This window comes from Oryctolagus cuniculus, chromosome X (assembly GCF_051225735.1).
Source record: "Oryctolagus cuniculus isolate XC-2025 breed Fujian yellow rabbit chromosome X, ASM5122573v1, whole genome shotgun sequence".
Lineage (NCBI taxonomy): Eukaryota > Metazoa > Chordata > Mammalia > Lagomorpha > Leporidae > Oryctolagus > Oryctolagus cuniculus.
In genome coordinates this window covers 9,225,244-9,249,460 of record NC_142888.1, presented here as the reverse complement: position 1 = coordinate 9,249,460, position 24,217 = coordinate 9,225,244, and the positions used below count along the sequence as shown (strand labels likewise).

The 24,217-nt window shown below is 41.2% G+C and overlaps 1 protein-coding gene across 2 annotated transcripts in view; it reads right to left on the bottom strand.

Moving 5' to 3' along the window:
- Positions 1–24,217, bottom strand: part of PTCHD1 (patched domain containing 1) — a 178,460-nt gene that overhangs the window by 125,819 nt on the left and 28,424 nt on the right. For both annotated transcript variants that reach the window (XM_089324457.1, XM_008272447.5), the window contains exon 2: positions 12,806–13,466. In XM_089324457.1, coding sequence (XP_089180583.1) covers positions 12,806–13,466 — 661 coding nt within the window. The remainder of the gene's footprint in view (positions 1–12,805; positions 13,467–24,217) is intronic.

The following is a 24,217-nucleotide window of genomic DNA, read 5'->3' as shown; positions in this document are numbered from 1 at the left end:
TACGAGGGGGAACCAACTTGATCATGGGAACTACCGAATCAAGGGAGATACAACCAGCCCTAGAGGTGACAGGTTTGCAGCAAATGCCAATGATTTCTCCTACGGGGAGGTAGACTCATATTTTGGTGAATCATGAAAGTGCAGCTAGTGTAGCAAAGATCTTCATGATTCCTTCTGGCTTAAGAAAGCTGTTTGAACTTTTGCATGTAGAAAGCTGACTGGCTTTGTGCCTACATCTCTGGCTGATTGTTTATAGTAATTGCTTAGGGTTGTTGGTGCAATGTAGTGGAACGCTGCAGAAAGGATGCCTGGACACTCATCATTTTGCTTTCCATGCCCTCAGTTCTGGCTCGGAGTCATCAGAAGGCAGTGCACAGAGGGTTCTGAGTTAACGTCGCATCTCCACATTTGAAATTGGTCAGGTGGAGGGCTTTAGTGGGGAAGGGGTGCTGTATTTAATTTGAGACAAGAAACTAAACCACAGCCTCTTTGTTTTTTCTTCTCCGAGTATGAGGAAGCAATAAATCCAAGAAACAAAGGAAAGCAAAATAAGTAGGAACAAGTTTAAGTAAAGAGGAAAGATGGGAGGAAATTCAGAAGGAAAAAGAGTCATATGAACTCTCCCTGCTATGGCTAAAAATTGGAATTCGGGTCTAAGGTTTATGACTTGCATTTTGTCTTTAGGAATCTTTACGACCAATTTTGGTTGTTCATAGATGACATATAAAGCAGGCAGTGACTCTGCTGGCTTCTCTGCACGATTTGGCAGTGGCCTCTGTGAGAGGGAGCCAGGTCAGTAACCTCTTTCCTTAACTGCTTATTGCCTTTTCCTGCCTCGTTAGTATTCTAGCAACACTGAAGTAGCAGAGATACAGTAAGTGCCCAATATCTGACTCCACTCTAATGCTTGAGAGAGCTAGCATGACTTCTATCTTCTCTCTCGGTTGGCGCCAGACACTTCCGCACTGCACCTCCCTGGGTTTCCAGGCCACAGCTACATTGGAATGGCCACTGAAGTGACCCATCACAGATTTTGATAACCCCTGTCATGGCACTGGGACCAGCAGATCTAATTTTCTGCTTCCATGCTTGGGCATATTCAGTCCCATTATTGAGGATAATAAAATCGTTACCCTACGGTACAATAGTCTTGTTTTTAAAAAGGAATTTAAAATCTCCAGTCAAGCGTAATGCTGAGCAAAGTGAGTCACTGTTATCCTGTGTGTACAATAACTGAGCACATGTCTTCCTTCATTCCCAGACTGGTATTTATATCCTTATTGTATAGTCCTGGCCTCAAACCTAAATGCCCATTTCGTAGTAATGATAAAGGCCTGCTTCCTCAGAGGGATTCGGCATTTATTTCAACTTATTAGGCATAATTTTACAGCCAATTTTAGAGGTCTGGTCAAGAATGTCAATTTGATAACTAGCACCTTAACCTCTATTAAATTGAAGGCACCTAAACTCCCCAAACTCCTTCAAGGGATCACTGATGGCAAATCCCATTTCTACAGTATTTTCTTCTTGGAAACAAAAATTTCATTAAATAGGGCTTTGGGTCACATAAATAAGACCAAGTGTCTGCTAATAACGATAGAGTTAAAAAGGAGAGAATGATCCAACACAAGAAGCAGGCCACACAGCAGACTCATAGAATGACAAATGCCATAAACAGCATTCTGGCCTCAGAATCAGCCCTTAAGACATTAGGATCTGGTTAAAAAGCCCATGAGAGCATTTCAGGCATGGAAAGCCAAGACACTATGGCAAAAAATGGCCTACATGAAACATCTCTCTGAGTGAGATCCCAGTGGAAATAATGGACCATCAAAGAAGGAGATACCTTTCTCTGAAGGGAGGAGAGAATTTCCACTTTGCTTATGGCCCCGTCTAAATACTGACAGAGTTTGTGGACTCTTCCATAGCCTTGGCAGCTCATGACAACAGCCTCGGATAATCATTGACGTCATAAATAAGTGTGTCAATTGTTAAATCAACAATAGGAGTCACTGTGTACTTGCTCCCCATGTAGTACCTCTGTCCTTATTGAGTTGTACTATGAGAATTAATGGTAAAACCTGCCTTCAAACAGTACTTTATACTTTGTGTGTCTCTGCGGGGGCAAAGTGTTGAAATCTTTACTTAGTATAGAGTTGACCTTCTGTATATAAAGACAATTAAAAATGAATCTTAATGAAGAATGGGAAAGGAGAGGGAATAGGAGGAGGGACAGGAGTGGGGGTAGGAGGGCAGGTATGGGGGAAGAAATCCTATATTCCAAAAATCTGTACCTATGAATTTTATATTTATTAAAGCTTTCTTTAAAAAATTAAAAATAAAGGGCTTTGGGGCCAGCATTGTGGCACAGTGGGTTAAGCTGTCACCTGTGATGCTGGCATCCCATGTGTGCACCTGTTGGAATGCCAGCTGCTCTGCTTCCAATCCAGCTCCCTGCTAATATGCCTGGGAAAGCAGTGGAAGATGGCCCAAGTGCTTGGGCCCCTGCACCCATGTGGGAGACCTGGGTAGATTTCCCTGGCATCAGCTCAGCCCAGCCCTGGCCATTGCAGCCATTTGGGGAGTGAACCAGTGGATGGAAGATCTCTCTCTCTCTCTGCCTTTCAAATAAATAAAAGGGCTTTATTTCTGAGTCATTGAATATGATACAAAAATATGGATGCATATGGCAGAACCAGAATTAGTCATCAGTAAAATTTAAATTAAGTCTGTTTTGTAGTCCTTTAGAAAACCAATGTATTGTTTTATAATAACATCATCTGACCTGACTCTTGTTGGAAAACACAATACAAGTCCATTTGTTACCTTGCAGTTGAATAATCTTGGAAGCTAACTGAGAAAATGAATTTGAATTAGTAGAGCTATTAGGTGGCTAATAGTGAGTGAGGCTCCAGTGTTTAGAATGAAAAAAAAAAATTCCAATTCAAGAAAAGGTAGAAATGGGCTGTCAGCTTGTCTCTTGAGTTCAGTTGCTGTGATTTCAGTGTCTGTCCTTCTATAGTATGATCTTTTCAATTGTGTCCTCTTTTTTTTTTTATGTTCTTGGTTCTATGGGTAGCTCCAAAGAGAATTTTAATTTTATTCTTATGGGTGTTAGAAAAGGATGCCTATCTTTCATCCCTCTTGCTACAGGTGTGTGTACATGCAGACACCCAGAGGCCAGAGGAGACCCTAAAAAAGAATCTGTTCTACCTGATCACTTAGGATTGGTTGCTAGTCCTTGTTACCTTTGCCCCAAAAGCCCCTGCTCCCATTCCTGATGGGCCAGATTCTTGTTTCTCAAGCCATACCCCTCCAGCAGATGCCTATATCCTAAACCCCCAAGTGGACCTGTGCAGTGTCTTTTTTGAAGAGACCTTGGATTTCTGGGACAATTGCTGGTGCCGTAACTGGACCTCCTTCCTGAAGCTCAGTCAAGGGAGGGATGAGTGCCAACATAGCTGCAGTCACCCTTCAGGGATGAGTAGCCTGGAAGACCTGGATGGTGCTTGACTTGCCTCAGAGTGGGGTATTTATGCTGAAGAGGTTGGTCTGGTACCCTAAAGGAAAGCTTAACTGTGGGGACCCTGTTTTGTTACCAGGATACATTCAAGGTATTCTAGGGTAGACACATTCTAAGCCTTAGGACCTGAGAGATATCCTTCCTTCCCCCTCCTCCTCATACACATGCTTTGCCCAGAATTATACCTGTATGCCCTTGGTTTTGGCCTTCAGAGGTATCCTTTTAAATACAAACTCCTCTGAGACAGTCTATTAAAGCAGCTTCCCTCAGGTCTTGGAAATGAGACAGAAAATGAGACTAGGGAAGGACTAAAGAGGAAATGGCAAGGCAGCATGGAAAGTAGCTTCCTCACAGTTTTTCCTCCAGCCAACCCTAACTTTATCTCTTACTACCACACCACAAGCTGGGCCAATCAAGTCAAGGAAAGGAAAGGCAGAGAAGAAAAGAATTTGGTAGGTTCTGTTGGACCCCACTTCCCCTCTCAGTGGGCGGCTCCCTTGGTTAGCAATCATCCATCCATCCATCCATCCATCCATCGTCACTTACCTTTGGGGAGCTGGAGCCCAGCAAACAAGACTCTAACAGATAGAAGAGAGCACACACCACATGTAGATAGAAGGTATTTTTCAGATACTGAACTACAGTTTCTCCCATTCTACAAAGGTGCTTGAAAAGCAAAAGCACTGCTGTTTGCTCTTTAACCTTAAAAACATTCCCTACAAAGTAAAATCTCTCTAATTGTGTCTATTAAATATGACCAAAGATTCTAGATTATTGGCACAAAACATCACTTGGACAAGGGAAATTTTCCCTTGTCAGTTCTTCAGGACTCCCTGGTAGCAGGAGCTCACAGCAGGGGTTGAGGGTGATGGTAGGGAGCTAACCAAATCCACAGTTCCGAACAGATTTGGACCTTGATGACCAGGGGTCCTGTGATAGTAATGAGAGCCATGGCTCATCATCAGAGGAACAGGTCACAGCCCGAGACCTGGAAGTAAAGGACTACCAGAGGATGGGGTATCAGGAACTGACCAACATCCCAGGGCATTCCTTCTCATACAGTCATGGTGTCAGGCTGAAGAGTTGCCAACACTTATTGATTACATCAGATTTGGAAGATAAAGAAGGCTTTAAAGCATTTGTTTAAAAGCACATTCAAGATGTTTGTTTCTATGTTTGTTGCATTGCATGCCAGTATCATTACATGGATACATACTCATGCATATCAGTATATGTCAACACACACACGCACACACACACATGCACGCATCTAAGGTCTAATTCATGAGTTAATGCTTTGAGGCAACATAGGCTTTTTTTTTTTTTGACAGGCAGAGTTAGACAGTGAGAGAGACAGAGAGAAAGGTCTTCTTTCCATTGGTTCACCCCCCAAATGGCTGCTATGGCCGCTGCTGCGCCGATCTGAAGCCAGGAGCCAGGTGCTTCCTCCTGGTCTCCCATGCGGGTGCAGGGACCCAAGTACTTGGGCCATCCTCCACCGCACTCCCGGGCCACAGCAGAGAGCTGAACTGGAAGAGGAGCAACTGGGACAGAACCGGCGCCCCAACCGGGACTAGAACCTGGGGTGCCGGCGCCGCAGGCGGAGGATTAGCCAAGTGAGCTGTGGTGCTGGCCGGCAACATAGGCTTTTAGTCAAGCCCTGGGCTAAGGACAGTAGAGCTCTTCACTAATATTCAGACACAGTTGGCACCAAGAGTGTGATCTGTGAAAGGAAACTGCTTTTATTAATTCTATTACTAGTAGATTTCAGGGAAAATCAAATACTAAAAGATTTAGGCTAATAATTCCTCTTCTTTTACTAAGAATTTTTGTATCTCTGTATGCAATTAACTTTTGGGCTTTGGAGCCAAAGAAGGGAAAAAGCAACACAAATGATAAGTAACATTAATGGTGGAAAAAACTCAACAGCTAATCCTCCATTTACTTAGAGTGACTCTGAGGCATACTCACAGATTAAGTCCCACTCTCACCCAGACTCTTTTCTGGGGCCTGGCCAAGGCCTTCAGGGTTGTTTATGATCCACTAAGGCAGGAATCCATTAACAAATACTTGAGAGTTAACCTAACTTTGCCCAGTAGATATGCTTCTGGAAAGTTGTTTGTAAAATGAATCAAATTTTAAATTTATTTAATGGTTTTGCTATCAGAGGCAGTCTGAGTGACTTTTTTTTCTTTGTCAATAAATAATACTCAAATTGATTCAATTATATGTCTGGATTTTCTAAGTTCAACTTTTCTTCTCCTGCCTTCTCCAGTACACACAGACAAAGCATACAGGCTGATGAACACCTTTGAGTGCTCCTGACACTTTAATCTTTTCCACACCAGCGGAATTTCCTCAGCCTGAGTTCCTCAGAGTGAGAAATGGCTGAGAAGATGAGGAGGTGAAATGCTGATGGATGATCTTTCAATTTCAATCTTAAAACATTTAACATCATGAGACAATGAAGCCATATATAGCATGCCTGGGCACTGCCAGATTTCGTATATGGAAATAAAAAGACTATTCTTGAAAACCCATAGAATATAATGCATGAGCAAAATCTTCTTAAAACATATTTTGTTCTTAAATAAACTTTCCTAAGTTGCTCATGTTTATATTTTTTTTTGTTTCGATGACATCCACATATATATATATATGAATTTTTGTTTTTTGAGATGAAATTAAAAGTGTATATGTGGCTGGATTGAATAACATCTATTTCCAGGGAGAAGTTCATTAATTGGGTTACATTTACACTTTGCCAGTTATAAACATTTACTTTATAAGCTGAATTGTTTGCTTTATCACAGCCTGTTTTGTCTCACAGTTAAGAGTAAGAATAAAGGTGTATTCTGCTTAAATAAAGACAGATGCTCACATCAGGGAGGAATACACACATCTTATTCTTTGTACCAGAGACTTAGTCACATTTTGATAATTCTAATCACAGCACTACATTTTAGTCTGAGAAATGATTTCCCTTCAGTAGATAGCTGAATATGACAGTTCAAGAAATGAATTTTCTAAAAACTCCTCCTTGTTTAAAGATAGTTACATACTGTATATATATGTACTATGTAAATAAAATCAGTGTGTATATATAAAGCCTATAATATATGCTATGGTCATTGTATAATGGATTTTTGTAGAAGACACGTGTATAATATACAAATATGGCAATATACTATTAAATATATTTTATATATTTACATATAAAAATCTTTGAGTGCATACTATATAATATATAGAAAAATGTATAGTACTTATATTTAAATAGTCAACATATGCTGTATATGATGTGAACATACTATACATAAATACATAATGAGATAATTATATAATAGAGCTAATGTGACATTATGCACATAGATTTTATATATACACACATACGCAGATGAATAGTAGGTTGATGTGAAACTTATTTTCCTGATGAGGCAGGGAAATGTCATTCTCCCACACCAATCAATGCAAAGGGACTTGAGTTCTTCTCTTGGGCTCCATCTGTCTACATTTTGGCTCTTGACTGGCAAAATAGTAAAGTGCAGGGTTTCCTTGATAATGATTATGAATATTTTGGGTTCTGAGCTCTTGTAGATCTATCTGGTCAAGATGGCCTAACTGCTTTTCTGAGATTCTAGTCTCAGTTTACGTACTAGGTGTTTCTCCTCAGGGTCTGTTTTATTCCAGCTCAGTGTTATGCTGTTGCCTCCTGCTACCCACCCTTCTTGACAGGTGTGAACCTGCTGTTCCCCCATTTTGTGGGCAAGACTGGGTGGATAAACCACTCAGATGTTTCTTTGGTGACTTGGGGTCAAAGACACAGATCCCTTGAATTCCTCTGCCTCACTGAGTTCTGCCTTCCTGGACTGGTGCTTGCCATGCCTTATGGTTAAGAATAGGACCGTCCTGTTCTTGTCATACCTCGTGGTATGTTCTTGTCATACCTTGTCATACCAGTCCTGTTCTTGTCATACCTTATGGTTAAGAATAGGAGAGTAAAGCTTGCTTTGTTCCATCTCACCAAACCAATTTTTCTCCACCCACTCCTCACTGTAATATGGTTGGTGAAGCATAAGAATAAAACTATAAGAACTAATCACAAAAGGAGGCTATAAAAATTCCTTATAAATTAGTCCATAATGGTCATGGCCCATTACAGAAAATATGTTCAGGAAACAAACTTTCAAAATATTGTATGGAATTATTTTGCTGTTTTAAATTAGAAGTACATAAAAAAGTAAACAACAAAAGCAGTTATCAACCAATATTTTTTTCTAGAGAGTACTGAGTCTATTAATGGTTTATAGTCAGAGTATTTCCACAACACTCTAATGCTTGTACTCTACCTGGAGATTGTCATATTGTTGGAAATAATGGATTTCTATAATAATGTACCAGAGACACTCAAAAATTCATGGAAGATGTGCATTATTAAAAAATTATGCATGTATTTCAAACAATATACATTTTAATTTTACTTTTCCACAAGCTTTTTTTTTTTTATTTGAAAGGCAGGGCCACAAAGAGGGGAAGAAAAAGAAAGATAACTCCATCCACTGGCCCACCCCACAAATGGCTGCAATAGCCAGCCGGGGATGGGCCAGGTTGAAGCCAGGAGCCCCGAACTCCATCAGGGACTCCCACGTGGGTGGCAAGGATCCAAGGACTTGGGCCATCCTCTGCTGCCTTCCCAGGTGCATTAGCAGAGAGCTGGCTCAGAAGTGGAGCATCCAGGACTTGAATTAGTACTCATATGGGCTGCTGTGCCACAATGCCAGCCCTTCCATGTATTAGAATGAACCATATGAAATTGAATACTGGCAGTTTCATATGGTTTAAACATTATAATTATCTGCCTGACTCCTTCCCCATGCTTCTCAAAGCTTTATGAATACATCAGAATAAAAAATCCTTTAGGTTTAACCTAAGTCTAAAACAAAAATAAATAAGAATTCCAATTTATCTGTTTGAACTAAATTTCTTGTATGTGAACTTTTGCCCCTGGCCCTTTTTATGAGTTCCATGTACTGCATCATATTTCAAGTGGCATCACATGAGGATAAATTCATGGAGAACTGAGTTCAATCTTATGGTGTAGGCTAAATACAGACAGTCTTCGAATATATGACTAAACTAAGCTAAACTCCTCTGCTACTATTCTCCTCCTAGCACTTAATCCATATCCTTTCTTTCTTTCACATCCTTCAATTTGAGTGGTGTGATAGCATAATTCACAAGAGAGCAGCCCTGTATCTGACATTTGACCTACTCAAAACTCCAAACACTTGAAATGCAGCTTGGTGAGTCTATTTCACCTCATCTCCTCTCTAGAACTCTAGTATCCTGATAAATTCAAAGTGACCCTTAAAAGCTAAATTAGCATGCAGATACAGAGATCCAAACTATTTTCATCATGACTTCAGTTCTCCCCTTTCAGTCGTATAGAATATACATGAAGCAACAAATTTTCCAGATGCACAAGGGAGAAAGCCTTCTTTCTGTCCCCTTCTATGTTCTTCAGCATTCCAATCCTTCTCTGTTTTTGTCAGATCAGCAAAGCTTATGTTACTATTAAACCTGCAAGGAGAGCTTGTACCTACAAAAACTATGGTAATTTCTTAATCAACCCAACTGGAGAACAATGATGTATAAATCCTCATCCCTTAAAAAAATTCCTAGCAGATTAAAATGATGAATATCCTATTTACAAATGGAAATTGAAGTACCTCACTACCTGATATCCATATAATTTGGAAAGAAGGGCTATTATTTTTATGCATGACAAGTATATAGAGCAAACAAATTCTTCTTTAAATTATAGTAACTAAAAAATGTCTGTGGATCTTTTAAGATTTCAGCTCTAAATAAACTGATCTGACTCATCTGGACAGAGGTTTTGGCAGAAGTGGAATTATCTAATATGCACGACTCTGATTAAAAACATTCTAAATCATGATGTAGCTATGCTTACATCATTGCCAAAATGATTCATCTGTGTAGGATATATTCTTATTGCCAGAGATGTCACATATCATCTTGGCTAGAAACACAGAATCACATCCCATTATGGCGAACTCTGAGTTTATTCAAATTCTTTCCTCTTTTGGAATTTTGTCAAGTCAATGCTGCTTGACACATGTGGTCTTAAAAATTTCCAATCTAAATCTACTGCCATTTTGGCATTTGGCTGGATCTGGCCTTATGTTACTGGCATCACACTGAGAACATTTACTTTGTTGAATTTTTAAACTATAATGTTTATCATATTATACACCTATTGGTGGCCAAGGAAGTATCTCTATTTAAGACGTTTTTTAAGATACATTTCATTTTAAAATGAGGGTATATACATACACTTAATTTGATTTGCTATTTTATTTATATGACATACTAAATCAAGAAGTTTTACTTACATATACTGTTTTCTGTTAGAGACAGGCATATTTAAGTACTGGCCAAACAGTTAATTGACTTGTGTAAAATCCTTAGCACAACACTGCATTTCTTCTTGGCTTTTTGAAATATTTATTAGCATGTTAGGACTGCTCATCAAAAGCACCAGAATGAAACCTTGCCCTTGCATGCAATAGGTACAAACCTGCTCTTACTTATTTCATTTTACATTCAAACTGTTAACAATGAAGAGTTTATTTGAGAAATACAGAAGGGCAACCATCCTAAATCCAGGCACTGATAGCTTTATGAGCATATTAACTACCTATTACATGCGCAAAGTATTTATTGCAAGTGGGCCTAAGCTACTCAAACCTGTAGCTTCCTTTCATGTTATGACTAAGTAATTTGAGAACTCGTTGGCTGAAAATGCACAGAAAGGGTGCACACTGACTGTCAGCAGGGAAAACTGCCATTGAATCAATACATGTAACATTCCTCACAGATTGCAAACAAGAGAGTATTGGACACCTGCAGTGCTTGGTCTATTTCGCTGCAAATGCCAGGTTTTTCTGAATTGAACTCTGATGTAAAGTTCAGTGATACTTGATCTCTGCAGAGTTGTGGGTCTATTTCTGACTTTATTTTTAAACACACTCCCATGCTAACAGCACCTTTCTATCCTACCATCTCTTACGTCCTTCTCTGTTACAATTTGTACTATCTGCCATGTTCTTTCTTGTGTTGATTTTTACTTACAACATGTAAGAATTTTTTTAAAGTACAAAAATAAGGCTTAAGAAGTATTAGTGTACTTTATTTAATAAAATTAATTGTAAGATATTTTTAATAGCTTAATTTAATTTTACTTCATGAATTTTAAGAGCTTTGAATATTGCTATTTTACTTTACTTAAAATTTATTCTAAGAAGTTTTTGAATGGTTTAATTTCATTTTTCTTGGTACAGTTAATTTTGAAGAGTTTTAAATATTGTAACATGCTTTTGAACTCACTGGTAACAACTTGAAATGTCATAAAACCAGCACCAATAGTCCTTTTTCCAGCTCTGATATCCTTCTTCCATCAACTTAAGAAATCTTACTATCTTATTTCAGTTCCCAACTCTTTTCTTATTCTTGTTTATCTTCCTCCCACGAAAAAGTAACAAGAAACCACTGTATTTTTAAAATGAAAAGCTAAAAGAAAACCCAGAAAACACTGAAGCATGTGACTAATCATGAGCAAAATATCTTAATTTAGACTTTGACTCAAATCTCCATGGAAGTTACTAATACTCAGTCCTACTCCCTCTTCAAGAAACTGCCCTGTATTCCACAATCGACCCACATGATCTTGGGTTATTTTAAGAGAGGCAAGTTATGCTGTCTTCGTAACAGACTCAATTCAGGAGGAAGTACTGCAGCCTCCTTCTCTGTTGTTTTAGGCAATGACAAGCAAACTGATCTAGCAAATTCTCAGGCTGCTCAGTCTCCCCGCAGTGCCCTACTTTTCACAAAATCTACTAGTATATGTTTATTGACTAGGTCTCAATTCTCACAGGCCACAGAACATCGAAGGAGGAGGATGTAATTATGTGGCCTTGCAGCCCTACTAGTGCTGCTTATTATTTAACTCATAAGTGAGATTTTCTATGGAAATTCTTTGCTTTCCTACTACTCTAAAATAGGGCATCAGGCATACTAGTGAACTCAACCATGGCTATTTCTCAGTCAACAACAACAACAACAACAACAAAATGCTACTTGTTTGTCACGTTAGGATCTGATTCCAAATGACACCTTAATTTTGCTAAAGAAAAGAGGGTAAGCTAACCTCTTGAATTCTTGGCTTTCAGTGACCCAGCCATCAGGTTTGCTGGGCATGCCATCTTCCATACTGGATAGACAGAACAACTGAGTTAGTGCCCACAAAGACTTTGTTTTGATTTTATCTCTATCAGGGAAATTCCTGCCCACCCCACCCCCCCAGCTGACTGAATACCCTGGAAACACACATTGTGGTCACTTTCAAACATTCTCCTGGGTTTAGAGCAAGAACAGGAAAAAAGGTCTCTTCCTGCTGGTGTCTCACATGTTTCTTTCAAAGTTCTTGTACATTTATCAGGCCCTTCTGTGTGATGCTCACATCCATGCTATCCATAAGATAGGGGAAACTGAGGGTATTAGACATCATGAATGCCCAGCTCCCATGCCCTCCCACTCACCATTCTTGAGCTCACTGAAGGCTTCTTACTGGAAAGTCACCTGATGGCTTTATCTGGCTGCTGGAGTGTGCTCAGTCTTCCCTAGGGATTGTTGAGGAGTTAACTGCCCTAGGCAACAACCCTCAGTGAATCACACACAGTGCTTCTGGGTGAATAGCTCAGCTTCCTCACTGCTCAGGGAGGACCGCCCTGAGGCATGTCCTACATGTTCTCCCATAGGGCCCTGCAGGGGCTGCGCCACAGGCCCACAGCAATGATCTTTCTATCTCACTTTCTCACTCCCACACTGGTGCTTCCTGCTCTTACCTCCCAAATACACTACTTGTATCTGAATCCGTGACTCAGAGGCTGCTTCTGGAAAAGCACAACCTAAGCCACTAGGGCACAGAGAAGATTGGTTACTGTTAAATACCACACAGCTACGTAATGGAGAACCAGGTCTGGAACCCAGGACTTTGGACTTCAGATTTCTGGCACATTTAGATTAGGTTGCTTCTTGCTGATGACCAGCATTTTAGAGCATCAGTCCCAGGACTTCTGGGCAAAATGAAGACACTACAAATGAAACAAAGTTGTTAGATGGCTACTCCTGGCCTTTTAGGAACCCAGTCACCAACACCAGCAAGAAAAAAAAACAGAAAAAATGAAAGGCAGTAATTACCTAGCATGACGAATGGGACTCCCAGGAAGGTGGAATTGTATTTCCCCCCAGTAAGATTGATGATCCCGGCTGCGGTAAGAGTGGCCAGGCTTATGGTCACCAACCCGAGCAGGCCTAGCCAGGGTTTGCTGCGGACGCAGTCCTGCATGGAGCAGCAGAGGATGGCCATGGTGACCACCAGGATCAGGCTGGTGACCAGGTAGCGTTCTGACACACGGCTGGTCTTCTGGAAATCTTCCCTCAGTGACGAGGAAGTATAAGGGTACATTTTGACCTTGCTGTTGTATTTCTGGAACAGTCTGACAGTGTCACAGAAGCTGGACTCCCACCTCTCGGCCACCATGTCATTGAGACTGTTGATTGATTGCAGGTAGTAGGTGAGCTGGATTGCCTCTGCGGATTTCACCCGGTCCTTGCTGTGCACTGTGACGCCCCCAAGCTGGTGCCCGTTGTACACAGCCCTCCCGTCCTTTAAGTGAGTGATCGGATATGTGATAGCAAAATTGGTCCGATTGGTGGCCCGAGCATTCTTTAGCTCTTCAAGAACGTGCACTATGTCATCCACGATGCAAGTCTTATCATTATTCAGGATACATATGTGAGCGAATGTGTAATTAAAACCAGGCCTTGGAACCTGGATCTTGGTCACAGCAGCATGCAACTAAGGGGAAAAAAATGACAGTTAATGTTTATTACTGAAAATTACACATTAATAAGTGACACTAGGTTTATAAGTTCAAATGTTTCTCCTTTTTTTTTTGGGGGGGGGTTATTCATTCCATCTCTAAGCTAAAGAGTTCAAATAAAGGTTATAACCATAGATCAGAAATAGGTAGTTGGTTCGCAAAACACATTGGATCGGTGGCTGTCACCATGTGACCCCTGGGCCAATAGTATCAGCACAATCTGGGAGCATGTCAGAAGAGAAAATTGGCACTCCCCAATCCACCCTCTCCCTCCACCAAGACCTTGTAATCAGAATCTCTGGCTTTGAGGCTAAGAATTTGGAATTTCCCAAGCCCTCCAGGGGATTCTGATGCAACTAAAACTCAACAAGTGCTGTACCAGCATTATTTCCACCCATTCTTTATTTGTATCCTCATTGATCTCTAATGTTTGAAAACCTTGTATGGGTCCCTTGTTCCATTTGCCTCTTAAAAACATAATGTAAGAAGTGTACTAAGGTTCAATTCCGAATGCAGAGGTCCTGTGCAGGTCTGTCTCTTACTGCCCCTTTGCAGGGCAGTTAAATGATCACCTCGTCTAATTCATTCACTGTATCATGAAAGACAAGAGGTATACTTTGAGGCCCTTGTATTCTCTGGCTTCCATTGTCTGCATATATGAGAAGGGAGCTGTATCTGTTAAGAGCCTTGCTGGGATGCATGGGACTCACACTAAAGGAGCACAATGGGACTCACACTACATCCCTTGCCTGACGTAGAATTTGCCATGCTCACGTACTGAAAATCTGTCAAAGTGTAGTGTAAGAATACAAGTGGTAATTTAACAGTTTCTGCTACTACACGCCAGGCACAGTTACAGGCCCTTTACCTAGAGGAACTCATTTAAGCAAACTACAAATTAGATAGTAGTAGTAGCCTCATTTTACAGATGAGAAAATTGAGATAGTGAAGCCAAGTCACTTGACCAAGGTCACTCACGTAGTAAGGGAGAGAGCACTGGGCTACACTAGGCACCTGTGTTCTTAGTTCATTACCATATGTCTTAGGTTGGCAATGCTGGCAGCTGAGTGAAGGTTCTTGGCAGCAACGAATTCCTAGATTTGCGTTTTTATTGCCTAAAATTCACAAGGGCTCCAGTTCAGGTATGATAAGATGAGAAAACAAGGCAAGAGGAGGAGGCAGTAAGAGACTTAAATGAGCTACTACCATGTATCATATCTTATATCCTCTCAACAAGTCATGTTACAGGTGAGAAACCAAGGCTCAGGGCAGCCCTACAGTTAGGCATAGTAGGCCTGATTGCTTCTTTTTAAATGGTATCAGGCTACTGTTACAGCTGTAGCTACACTGGTCTCTAATGCAACTGTTTCCGTTAGCCAGCAGTTTCTCCTGGTGGGAGTGGCAGACATGTAGCTTGGGTGTTGGTGAATGAGCATATCAAAGAACATGCCTAGCAATGAGCAGGCTCTCCTGAAAGCGTCTCCCTAGTTCTCATGTATTTTCCCTCAGATTGGTTCTACATGGATTATTTGTTAAGACATCTCATTATGCCTGTGCCTGAGTGATTGGGATACTGTGCTTTGTTGAAACTGTCTGAGGGGCACTAGCTGTCAGAGTCCTTTCATCAGCACAGCGTGTGAGTGGTTAATCCCAATTTTCAGTGCCCCTTTCTCCCACCTCTGTTCATGGCTACCAACATTCAGGTTCAGAAAACACTTTATTGTATTATGTTTGGCACACACACACACACACACAGTCTCTGAGAGATACCTAGGAAGCTATTTTCATAACCCCACCATATGCTAAGTTTTTGTGCTTTAGGATTAATGGCGAATACAGTGTGTTCAGTGGTTTTCAGCTGTGAAAGTGTGTTTTCGTCTGTTCTTCCCTAAGCATGGTTTAGCAAATTTTGATTAAAAGAACTCCTAACTACAAAAAAATTCCAAAGCATAAAATGTTATTTTGGAAGAAGGAAGGGCCAAGAGAAATTTAAAGATGAGAGTTTTGATAAGAGTTAAGACTTTGGGGAGAGACTCAGACTAGGCTAGAAAAGGAGTGGCATTGAAAGCATGCACATGTGTAATATTTAGTGCATTGTTTGTGACCATGAGCAGTGTAATAAATCTCCCTTAGAGTGATTACTAAATATGTCAAGAGAAAAAGATTGCCAAATAAGATGGTGTTAAGCCACAGGGCTGAACCCAATTATAGCAAGGGGATATTTTCCATCCATTCTCTAAGGCGACCATGCCCTGTTGGGTGGGAATTGTCAACTATTTAGTGATCTGCCAAGTCTGCAGTCTACTTCTATGACCCCTAGACCCATACATTGCAGTACCACTAAACCACAGGAGGGAGCCTTGGAAAATGGAAAGGTTTCTCAACTCAGCATAAGCTGGTGTGAGGTGTGGCTGCCTTGAATTTTTGATGGAGTGGTGGGTAGAGCATGTGTCACTCTTGCTTCTAAGTATCAGAGTGAGGCACAGTGACAAAGCAGCCAGAGAGGGAGTGTTGGCTGAAGCCACCCACATGGCAGGCGAAGTCTGTGGAGGTGAAAGGGTAATGAGAGGCATGGATAAGGAGAATTGAAACTCCGTTCTATCTATGACTTCTGAAATGGCTCAGTTCTGATCTTTGGTTCTTATGACTGCACATCAGAATGCAACACCACCCGCTCATAGCTGTCCACAATGCCTTGGGTAGATACACTGCACATGCTACCTGGGCATCTATCTGTACATGGTTTTAGACTGCTGATTCACTTTTCTAAAGGAGCCCCAATCAGAGTGGTAAGAATATTAGTAGTGTTCTGAACTGTGGTACCAGACATATTCAGAGAGGAAAAAGAAGTTAGAAATTGAAGCTGTGTTTCAGCTAATCCACAAAACTGATAATCACATACCACATGACCTCACTATTGAAATAGATAAGAGATGCTCAGAAAAGGAAAAGTGACACAAAATAATAGTCTTGACCATCAGCATAATCTGAATCTGTCATATGAGTCAACATATAATCAATGGTTCCATAACTATGTATAGATTCTAGATTATTCACTAAACAAACATCCAAAGAGTACTCATCAAATTGGTTGTGTTGTCAATAATAGGATAATTTCCCTACATTTTGCATGCTTGTACTCACACATGGAAAAATCACATGACATACAATATCCAAAACAATGGGAAGATCATGAGTAAACACACCAAGCACTGTGCACTAGTAAAGCCCAACCCAATGTTAATTCTGATCATGACATGCTTGATCATTATTTTATTTGCTGCCAGAGTCCAGAACTGAATGTTAAACTGACATTGATTTGAAGGCTCTGAACACACTGTTTAACTTCTTAGCTTGTTTGTTCCTATCGCCCTTCAGGTTAAGAATGATAATAGTGGGCCAGCACCATGGCTCACTGAGGCACTGGCATCCCATATGGTTACCAGGTTCTAGTCTGGGCTGCTCCTCTTCCAGTCCAGCTCTCTGCTATGACCTGGGAAGGCAGTGGAGGATGGCCCAAGTGCTTGGGCCCTGCACCTGCATGGGAGACCAGGAGGAAGCACCTGGCTCCTGGCTTCGGATTGGCACAGCGCCGGCCATAGCAGCCATTTGAGGGGTGAACCTATGGAAGGAAGACCTTTCTCTCTGTCTCTCTCTCTCTCTCTCTCACTGTCTAACTCTATCTGTCAAATAAAAGAAAAAAAAGAATGATAGTAGCAATAGTAAGTTCTCTGCTAAATACTATCTATACTGTTTTCAAAATTTATTCAAATACAACTCCATGGAAGTAGTTACATTGTTATCCTCATTTTACAGGGAGAGCAACTAAGATCTAAAGAATTTCAGAGCAGACATTTAGCATAGCAGTGAGGGTGCCCATGTCCACCAACTGAATGCCTGGGTTTGATTCCTGTCTCTGGCTCCTGACTCCAGCTTCCTGCCAGTGCAGACCCTGAGTGCCATCAGGTGGCAGCTGAAGTATCTGGATTCCTGCCACTATGTGGAGGAGACCTGAATTGAGTTTCTGGCTCCCAGCTTTGGCCCGGCCCAGCCCCTGCCATTGTGTGCATCTGAGGAATAAAACAGTGGATGGGAGCTTTCTCTCTGTCTCTTTGCCTTTCCAATAAATAATAAAAAGAATTTAAAAAGAATTTAAATAACTCAGCTAAGATGACCCAGTAAGTAAAAGGCACATCAGGAATCTAAATTGGACTTTACTTTATAGGAGTATACTTCGCCCTAGACTGACACAAATTCAGCAGTCAGGAAGAAGAGACGTAGGGGGATAATGAAGACTTTGCAGCCTCCTTAGTGCAAATGACTAGCAGTGGATAATGACTCAGTTGTGGGATGGCCGCACTTGGAGATCTGGGGCCCACTACAAGAAAAGAGCCAAACCTCATTTTCAGACAGCAACATGTCATGGCAATATTAACAGGTACTGAAGGGGGTGAGTTTTGAATTTACCAACCACTCTTCTTCATCCAGCCTCTGGAGTTGCCAAATAAAATTTTTCAAAGACTGTGGTGTGTAATGGAATCTAGCAGTAAGTTTTGGCTCCCAGTATGGCTTCTGCTGCTTACCCTAGGGATGTCAGAAACCCTCCTGAGACTTCAGGTCTCAGGTTTGTAAGTAAAAAAGGGGGGTTGGGCTCATCTCACTAATCTTTAAGGACAGATCCTTCTGTTTCTAACACTACATAATTCTATGATGAATGACACCCAAAATGACACAATCAGATAATGGGTAAGAGAGAGTTAGCTTCATAAATATCAATGAGGTATCAATATTGAAGTTCTTTTTAGAGCAATGACAGATCTCATAGTAGTTGAAACTCAGAAAGAAAACAGGATTAAAAAAATAGGCTTATTGACAAAAAAATGATTTCCTCTCTGAGTGATTTTTCATTCTGGGGAGGCACTGGCTCTTGTAATCCCCTTCTGCCAGAGTCTGGGACAGAGCCAGTGTGGACTGCTGGTCACGACAGGCCAGAGTCTAATTTCCTCTCTGCCTCTCTTTGGCACACTCAGACCTTCCTCAGAAGACAGCAGGGACACCTTGTAGAGGAAAGTACACAAGGGATCTTGGAGGAAGGAAGTGATTGTTCCTTACTGGTGATTAACACAGGAAAAATATCTGTGGGTGTAGAGGATCTTATACCATATCTTTTGGCTCTTCAAAAATTTGCTTCTTAGGACCAATGTTGTGGCGTGGCAGGAAAAGCCCCCAGCTTCAAAGCTGACATCCCATATCAGTGCTGGTTCAGGTCCCCGCTACTCCACTTCTGATCCAGCTTATGGCCTGGGAAAGCTGCAGAAGATGGCTGAAGTGCTAGGGACCCTGTACCCATGTGGGAGAACTGGAAGAAACTCCTGGCTCCTGGCTTTGGCCTGGCTCAGCCTTGGCTGTTAGGACCATCTTGGGGGTGAACCAGAGGATGAAAGACATCTCTCTCTAACTCTGCCTTTCAAATCATAAATCTTTAAGAAAAAGATCTGCTTCTTGTTGAAGAGGGAAGAGGGGAGGCAGGAAGGCCACCCTGCCTATGTAGGACAATTAACACGCCCTGGGATAGGCCTCAAGCAATGTCCCAGCAATGGTACATGTGAAGGAGGACTTGGAGGAGGCTCAGGTTCTCCAGGTCCCCAGTGGGATGGAGCCCCAGTCACCTCCAGTGGCGGTTTGCTTGAAGACACTCCTTTAACAGCTACTTTTCACTCCTTGTCTCACATTCTCACCCTCTTTCTGTTACTCCCAAAGAATGATGCATGCATGTTTAACAAAAGTAAAAAGGGAGACTGTTAGTTTGACTTCCTAACCTGCATCATTTGCCCCTAAGTGTTACTTCCACATGATACTAAATCAAAATTCCTTATAAATGCTTTCAAGGAACATCTGGTTTCCACTTCTAAATGAAATGTTTTCTTCACTCTATCCCCTCCAGATTCCAGGTCTTGATTTGAGTATATGTTCTACAACTGTAAATGGGTAGGTACTAAGTGGCAAGCATCCTCACCCAGAACACAAGAAAACACCTTAAATGATGTAGATGGATCTGGTCTCTGCAGTTCATAAATTACACTAGCTCCCTTGGTGTTATGTTCTGTCTTTGCATGATCTCACTCTCACCCACTCTCTTTCCTCTTCTTTTAATAGAAATGCATTACATCAGAACACCAGAAGTTGCAATTTGGGGATTGTTACCGTGATTCATTTGTAGTGCAGCCAAAAGCGAGTTAGTCATCCCTTAATAAGTGAACAGAAATATCATTCTGTCTTTGAAACATTACATTTCCAGAGGACACAGAATTGAAGCTGTAGATATAGCCAAACAAGTGACTATCTATCCACTTGCTTCCTCTGCACATGTGTGCCTGATGTCACGCTGACCTGCTGCAGTGACAGAAGGCAAATGTTTACTTCTGTCACTACTGCAAAGCCAGTGCAGGTCTGGAGGGACAGAATGCTTCTGTTTTGCTCCTCACTTGACAAAGGGGTAAACACTCTTATTGTGGGTATTGACACTGAAAAGCAGCCAAAGCAGCCCCACATTGTAATTTACCAAATAAAGCAGCTTTGGATCTGGAGAAAGTAATCTGAAACGTTAGAAACGAAAAGTAGTAATGGTGAAGAAAAAAGCAATTGCAATATCTCATTGCACCTTTTGCATGATTCCATGTTGGCCTGGATGAGAAATAGAATATAGTGAACGAAAGGTTCATGGCCTGGATGAGAAATAGAATATAGTGAACGAAAGGTTCAGTAATCTTATTTTCTTAGTCTAATGTCAGAAAATTTCACTTGTTCTTGATTTAAAAAAAAATCCTTGAAATCATGAAGATGCCTGGAAATGTGTAACGTTAAACTTTTTGATTACCATGGTTATTATTATTACTATTATTTCTGAACTGAACTTTTTCTAAAACTTTTTTACTTATTTTAAAAGCAGAGAAATAGAGACAGATATTCCATCTGCTGGTTCATGACCCCAATACCTAGAACATCTGTGGCTAGGCCAGGCCAAATTCAGGAGCCTGGAACTCAGTCCAAATCTCCTATATGGGTCGCAGGATGTAGGCATCCCAAGTGGCATCTTAAATGCTGTACCAAATGCCTGTCCCTAGAGTTGTTATTTTTAAATTTCTCTATGTCATTGCTTGAGTTTCAATGTCAAGCTTACATACCAGTTGAGTAAGTTTATGGGTGGCATGTTTCACTGGATAACTCTAAGAGGACAGGATACTCATGAGCTGATTGGCAGAAGGGCAAAGGCAAGTCCCAATGAGCCAAACGCATAGAGAGCAACAGTTGTTTTAAGATTTGGTGAGGAAACCATACACAACCATGTAAGGGACAGAAAAAACAAGATACCACGGACATTCAGCTCTAGTAAACGATCATAGATTTGAGTGGGAGCACAGAATCATGCTAGTTTTGGTTCTGGGTTTTGCTTGCCATGAGACTTGGTGATAAACAAAACCTGAACCTATGAAAACGTGCTGTTGGGGCCGGCACAGTGGTGCAGTGGGTTGATGCCCTGCCCATATGGGCACTGGTTTGAGACCCTGCTGCTCCACTTCCCATCCAGCTCTCTGCTATGGCCTGGAAAAGCAGTAGAAGATGGCCCAAGTCCTTGGACCCCTGTACCGACATGGGAGACCTGGAAGAAGTTCCTGGTCCTGGCTTCAGATTGGCATAGCTTCGGCCGTTGTGGCCAACTGGGGAGTGAACCAGCGGATGGAAGACTCTGTCTCCCTCTCTGCCTCTCCTATCTCTATGTATCTCTGACTTTCAAATAAACAAATAAATATTAAAAAAAAAAAAAAGAAAAAGAAAACGTGCTGTTCTCCTGCTCTAAATCCTCCGATGGTCCCCTGTCACACTCAGAGCCAAAACCCAAATATTGACTGTGGCTAGTGACCTGGGAAATTGTCCTTATTACCTCTCTGGACTTGTATCTTGCCAAGCTCATGTTGTACTGCTCATCTTGTTCTTGATTCTGCCTGAATTGTCCTTCCTCTAGACATCTATGAAAGTTGTATCATCACTTCACCATCACCATCACCTTTTCAGTTTTCTCATGGTACTAATCATGTGTTGACACTATGTTTTGTGTTTCTTTATTCTGCTACTCCTCTTAGAATATAAGTTCTGCCATGTTGGAGTGAGTGACTCTTTGGTCTACTTGTATATCTGTATTATCTAGAAAGTTCCTGGAACACAAATTCAATAGTTATGGAGGAAATACATGGATATAATAATCTCATGAGTGAATGAACTCCACTCTGTCTCATGGGCATAATCTGGGCCAAATAAGGCAATGAATGTGCATGCATTTTGTAAACTTGAGAAGGCTACACAAATATAGTTGCTATTATTATACAGCAGGAAGCATAGACAATTTTTCTTCTCATTAGTGATCTTACAGCTGTCCCGATAAAACTTAAGGGTTGATAGCTGATTGTCCTGGGGCCCTGATCTTTCCTTATTTGAAAGAACCTTATACTTTTGTGTGAAGAATATATTTATTTTAAAGAGGGAGGGAGGGAGAGAGAGAGAGAGAGGAGAAAGAGAGACAGAAACACAGTTCTACCTGCTGGTTCCCTCCCTACCTAAATGTGCACAGTGGCCTGGCAAAAAACAGGTCTGAGGCCAATGTCAGTAGCTGTGAACATAAGCCAGGTCCCTACATGTGTGACAGAAATCCAGTTATTTAATCATCATTGCTGCCTCCCAGGGTTTGCATTAGTAGGAAGCTTGAGTCAGGAGCCAGAGCAAAAAACCAATCACACTCAGGTACTCTGATGTAGAATACAGGTATCTTAACTGCTAGGCTGAACACGTGCTCCTTATTTATTTATTTGGCAGAGAGGGAGAGAGATGGTGGAATGGGTTTTGAAGGTAGAATGCTACAAGTCCAACTTCTATCTCTGTTAGTACCAGATGAGGGACTGTTGGAGCTACAGTTAGGCACTGCCCTATGTCCCACTTTACCACATGAGTGCCCTCTGACCCTATTTCTAACCTAATGTGGAAATACTAGGACATTAACAAACTTTCTCAATCCCAAGCAGCCTGAACCTATGACTAAAGAAAGTCTGTATGTAACCTGCCCAGTTTTCTTGTGCCCCTAGGTGGATAATGCTGAGGCATGTGTTCTGCATAGGTTCCCAGAGTTCCCCAGCAGAATTAGCCTCCAGCTGTCCACAGGGAAACTGGCTTAAGAATGCCCTCATAACGGAATGCTTCCCTTCCATGTCCCATGTTCCCATTCTCTTCCTAGTGTTTCCTGGGCTTGTCATCCATATATATTACTTGTATGGAGTCCTTGACTTCAAGTCAGCTTCTGTAGGAACGCAAACTAAGACAACGACTTGAACATTTAATTCAGCTTCTTCATCTGTAAAATGGGGATAATTCTTACTTTAAAGAATCACTATGGTCACATATGAGTCTAAGAGTAAAAAGTATCTGGGCTAGCATTTAGGATTAGGCTAAACTTTATGGAACTGCCCTTTCTAAAGGCTAAAACGTGGTTCAACAGTGGCAATTTTATGTGGCTCACCTAACTAACCTCCAGGGAGTGTTCTTCTCCCTTCCTGTTCTCTCCTCCTCCCTGTGAGTCCTGTCAGAACCTGAGCTTCTTCAGGCTGTGTATCAGACAATTGTGTTTGGTTTCTAAGGGATGGCTTGGTGGTACCAGAAAGAGAAATCTGGGCTAGGAAAGCTCTCACATGTCCATCCACTCATTCCCTTTTCTACAGGCAAAACCAGGACTGCACACATTGTGGACATGAGCTCCTGCAGGCAACTGAAATTCACATTTTTAGTATTTTCTGCTTATGAATAAAATAAAACTGCCACAGAGTCCACATTCCTGAAATATTTGAAACTGAATAATTAATAATGATGTTAAATTAAAAAAAAGATGAATAAGTGTCTCCATCAAATGAGTTCTTGGGTGTTTTTTTTCTTTCTTTAAAACGATGTGCTAAGTTTTTCTAATGGGAACTGAGCTGGAGAACAATGAAAATTATGGCTGGTGAAATGGTTCCACCTCATGACATGGTAATGGCTCTCCTGAATGATGGACCATGCGCCTTACAAGAGTGAGTTCTTGATGTAATTCATTAAAGGGCATATTACTGAATAATGCATTTTTTCCGGAAATAATTTTTCTCTGTTCTCAAAGTTTCCATCCAAACGGACTGCCCTTAAAAATCACAAGAGTCTCAGCTGTTACCTTCCTTTCCCTGATCTGAAGAGATCTCCTAGAGCAAATTGTCAAGGCTATAACTTCTCTGATTCAGCTTGCTAAGGCCTTCCTCTTTCTGTGTCATGCTAATGTTGGTGGCATAGTTTGGCATGGTGAAGCCAGACTACTTAGGCTCGCATCCCAGCTTTTGTACTTAGTTGATGGGTGCCTCAGTTTCCTTTCTGTAAGATGGGAACAATAGGATGAGAAATTGAATGTAAACTGTTCAGTATAATCTGTAACCCAAGTGGCACCCAATAAATATTTGATAGCAAAACCAAATGAACAAATAGAAAAACCCATTTCCACCTTTGGTTTTAACTGCTCAGCCCCGAATTTTTTCCCTTTAAATGAGAGAACTTCTTCCACTGAAAAGTATATTCAATGAATTGTAAAGGTGACAGATTTTTGATTACAGCTTTGCTGAGAGACTAAGGGTAAGTGAGGTTGGTAGCATGCTTCAGTACAAAT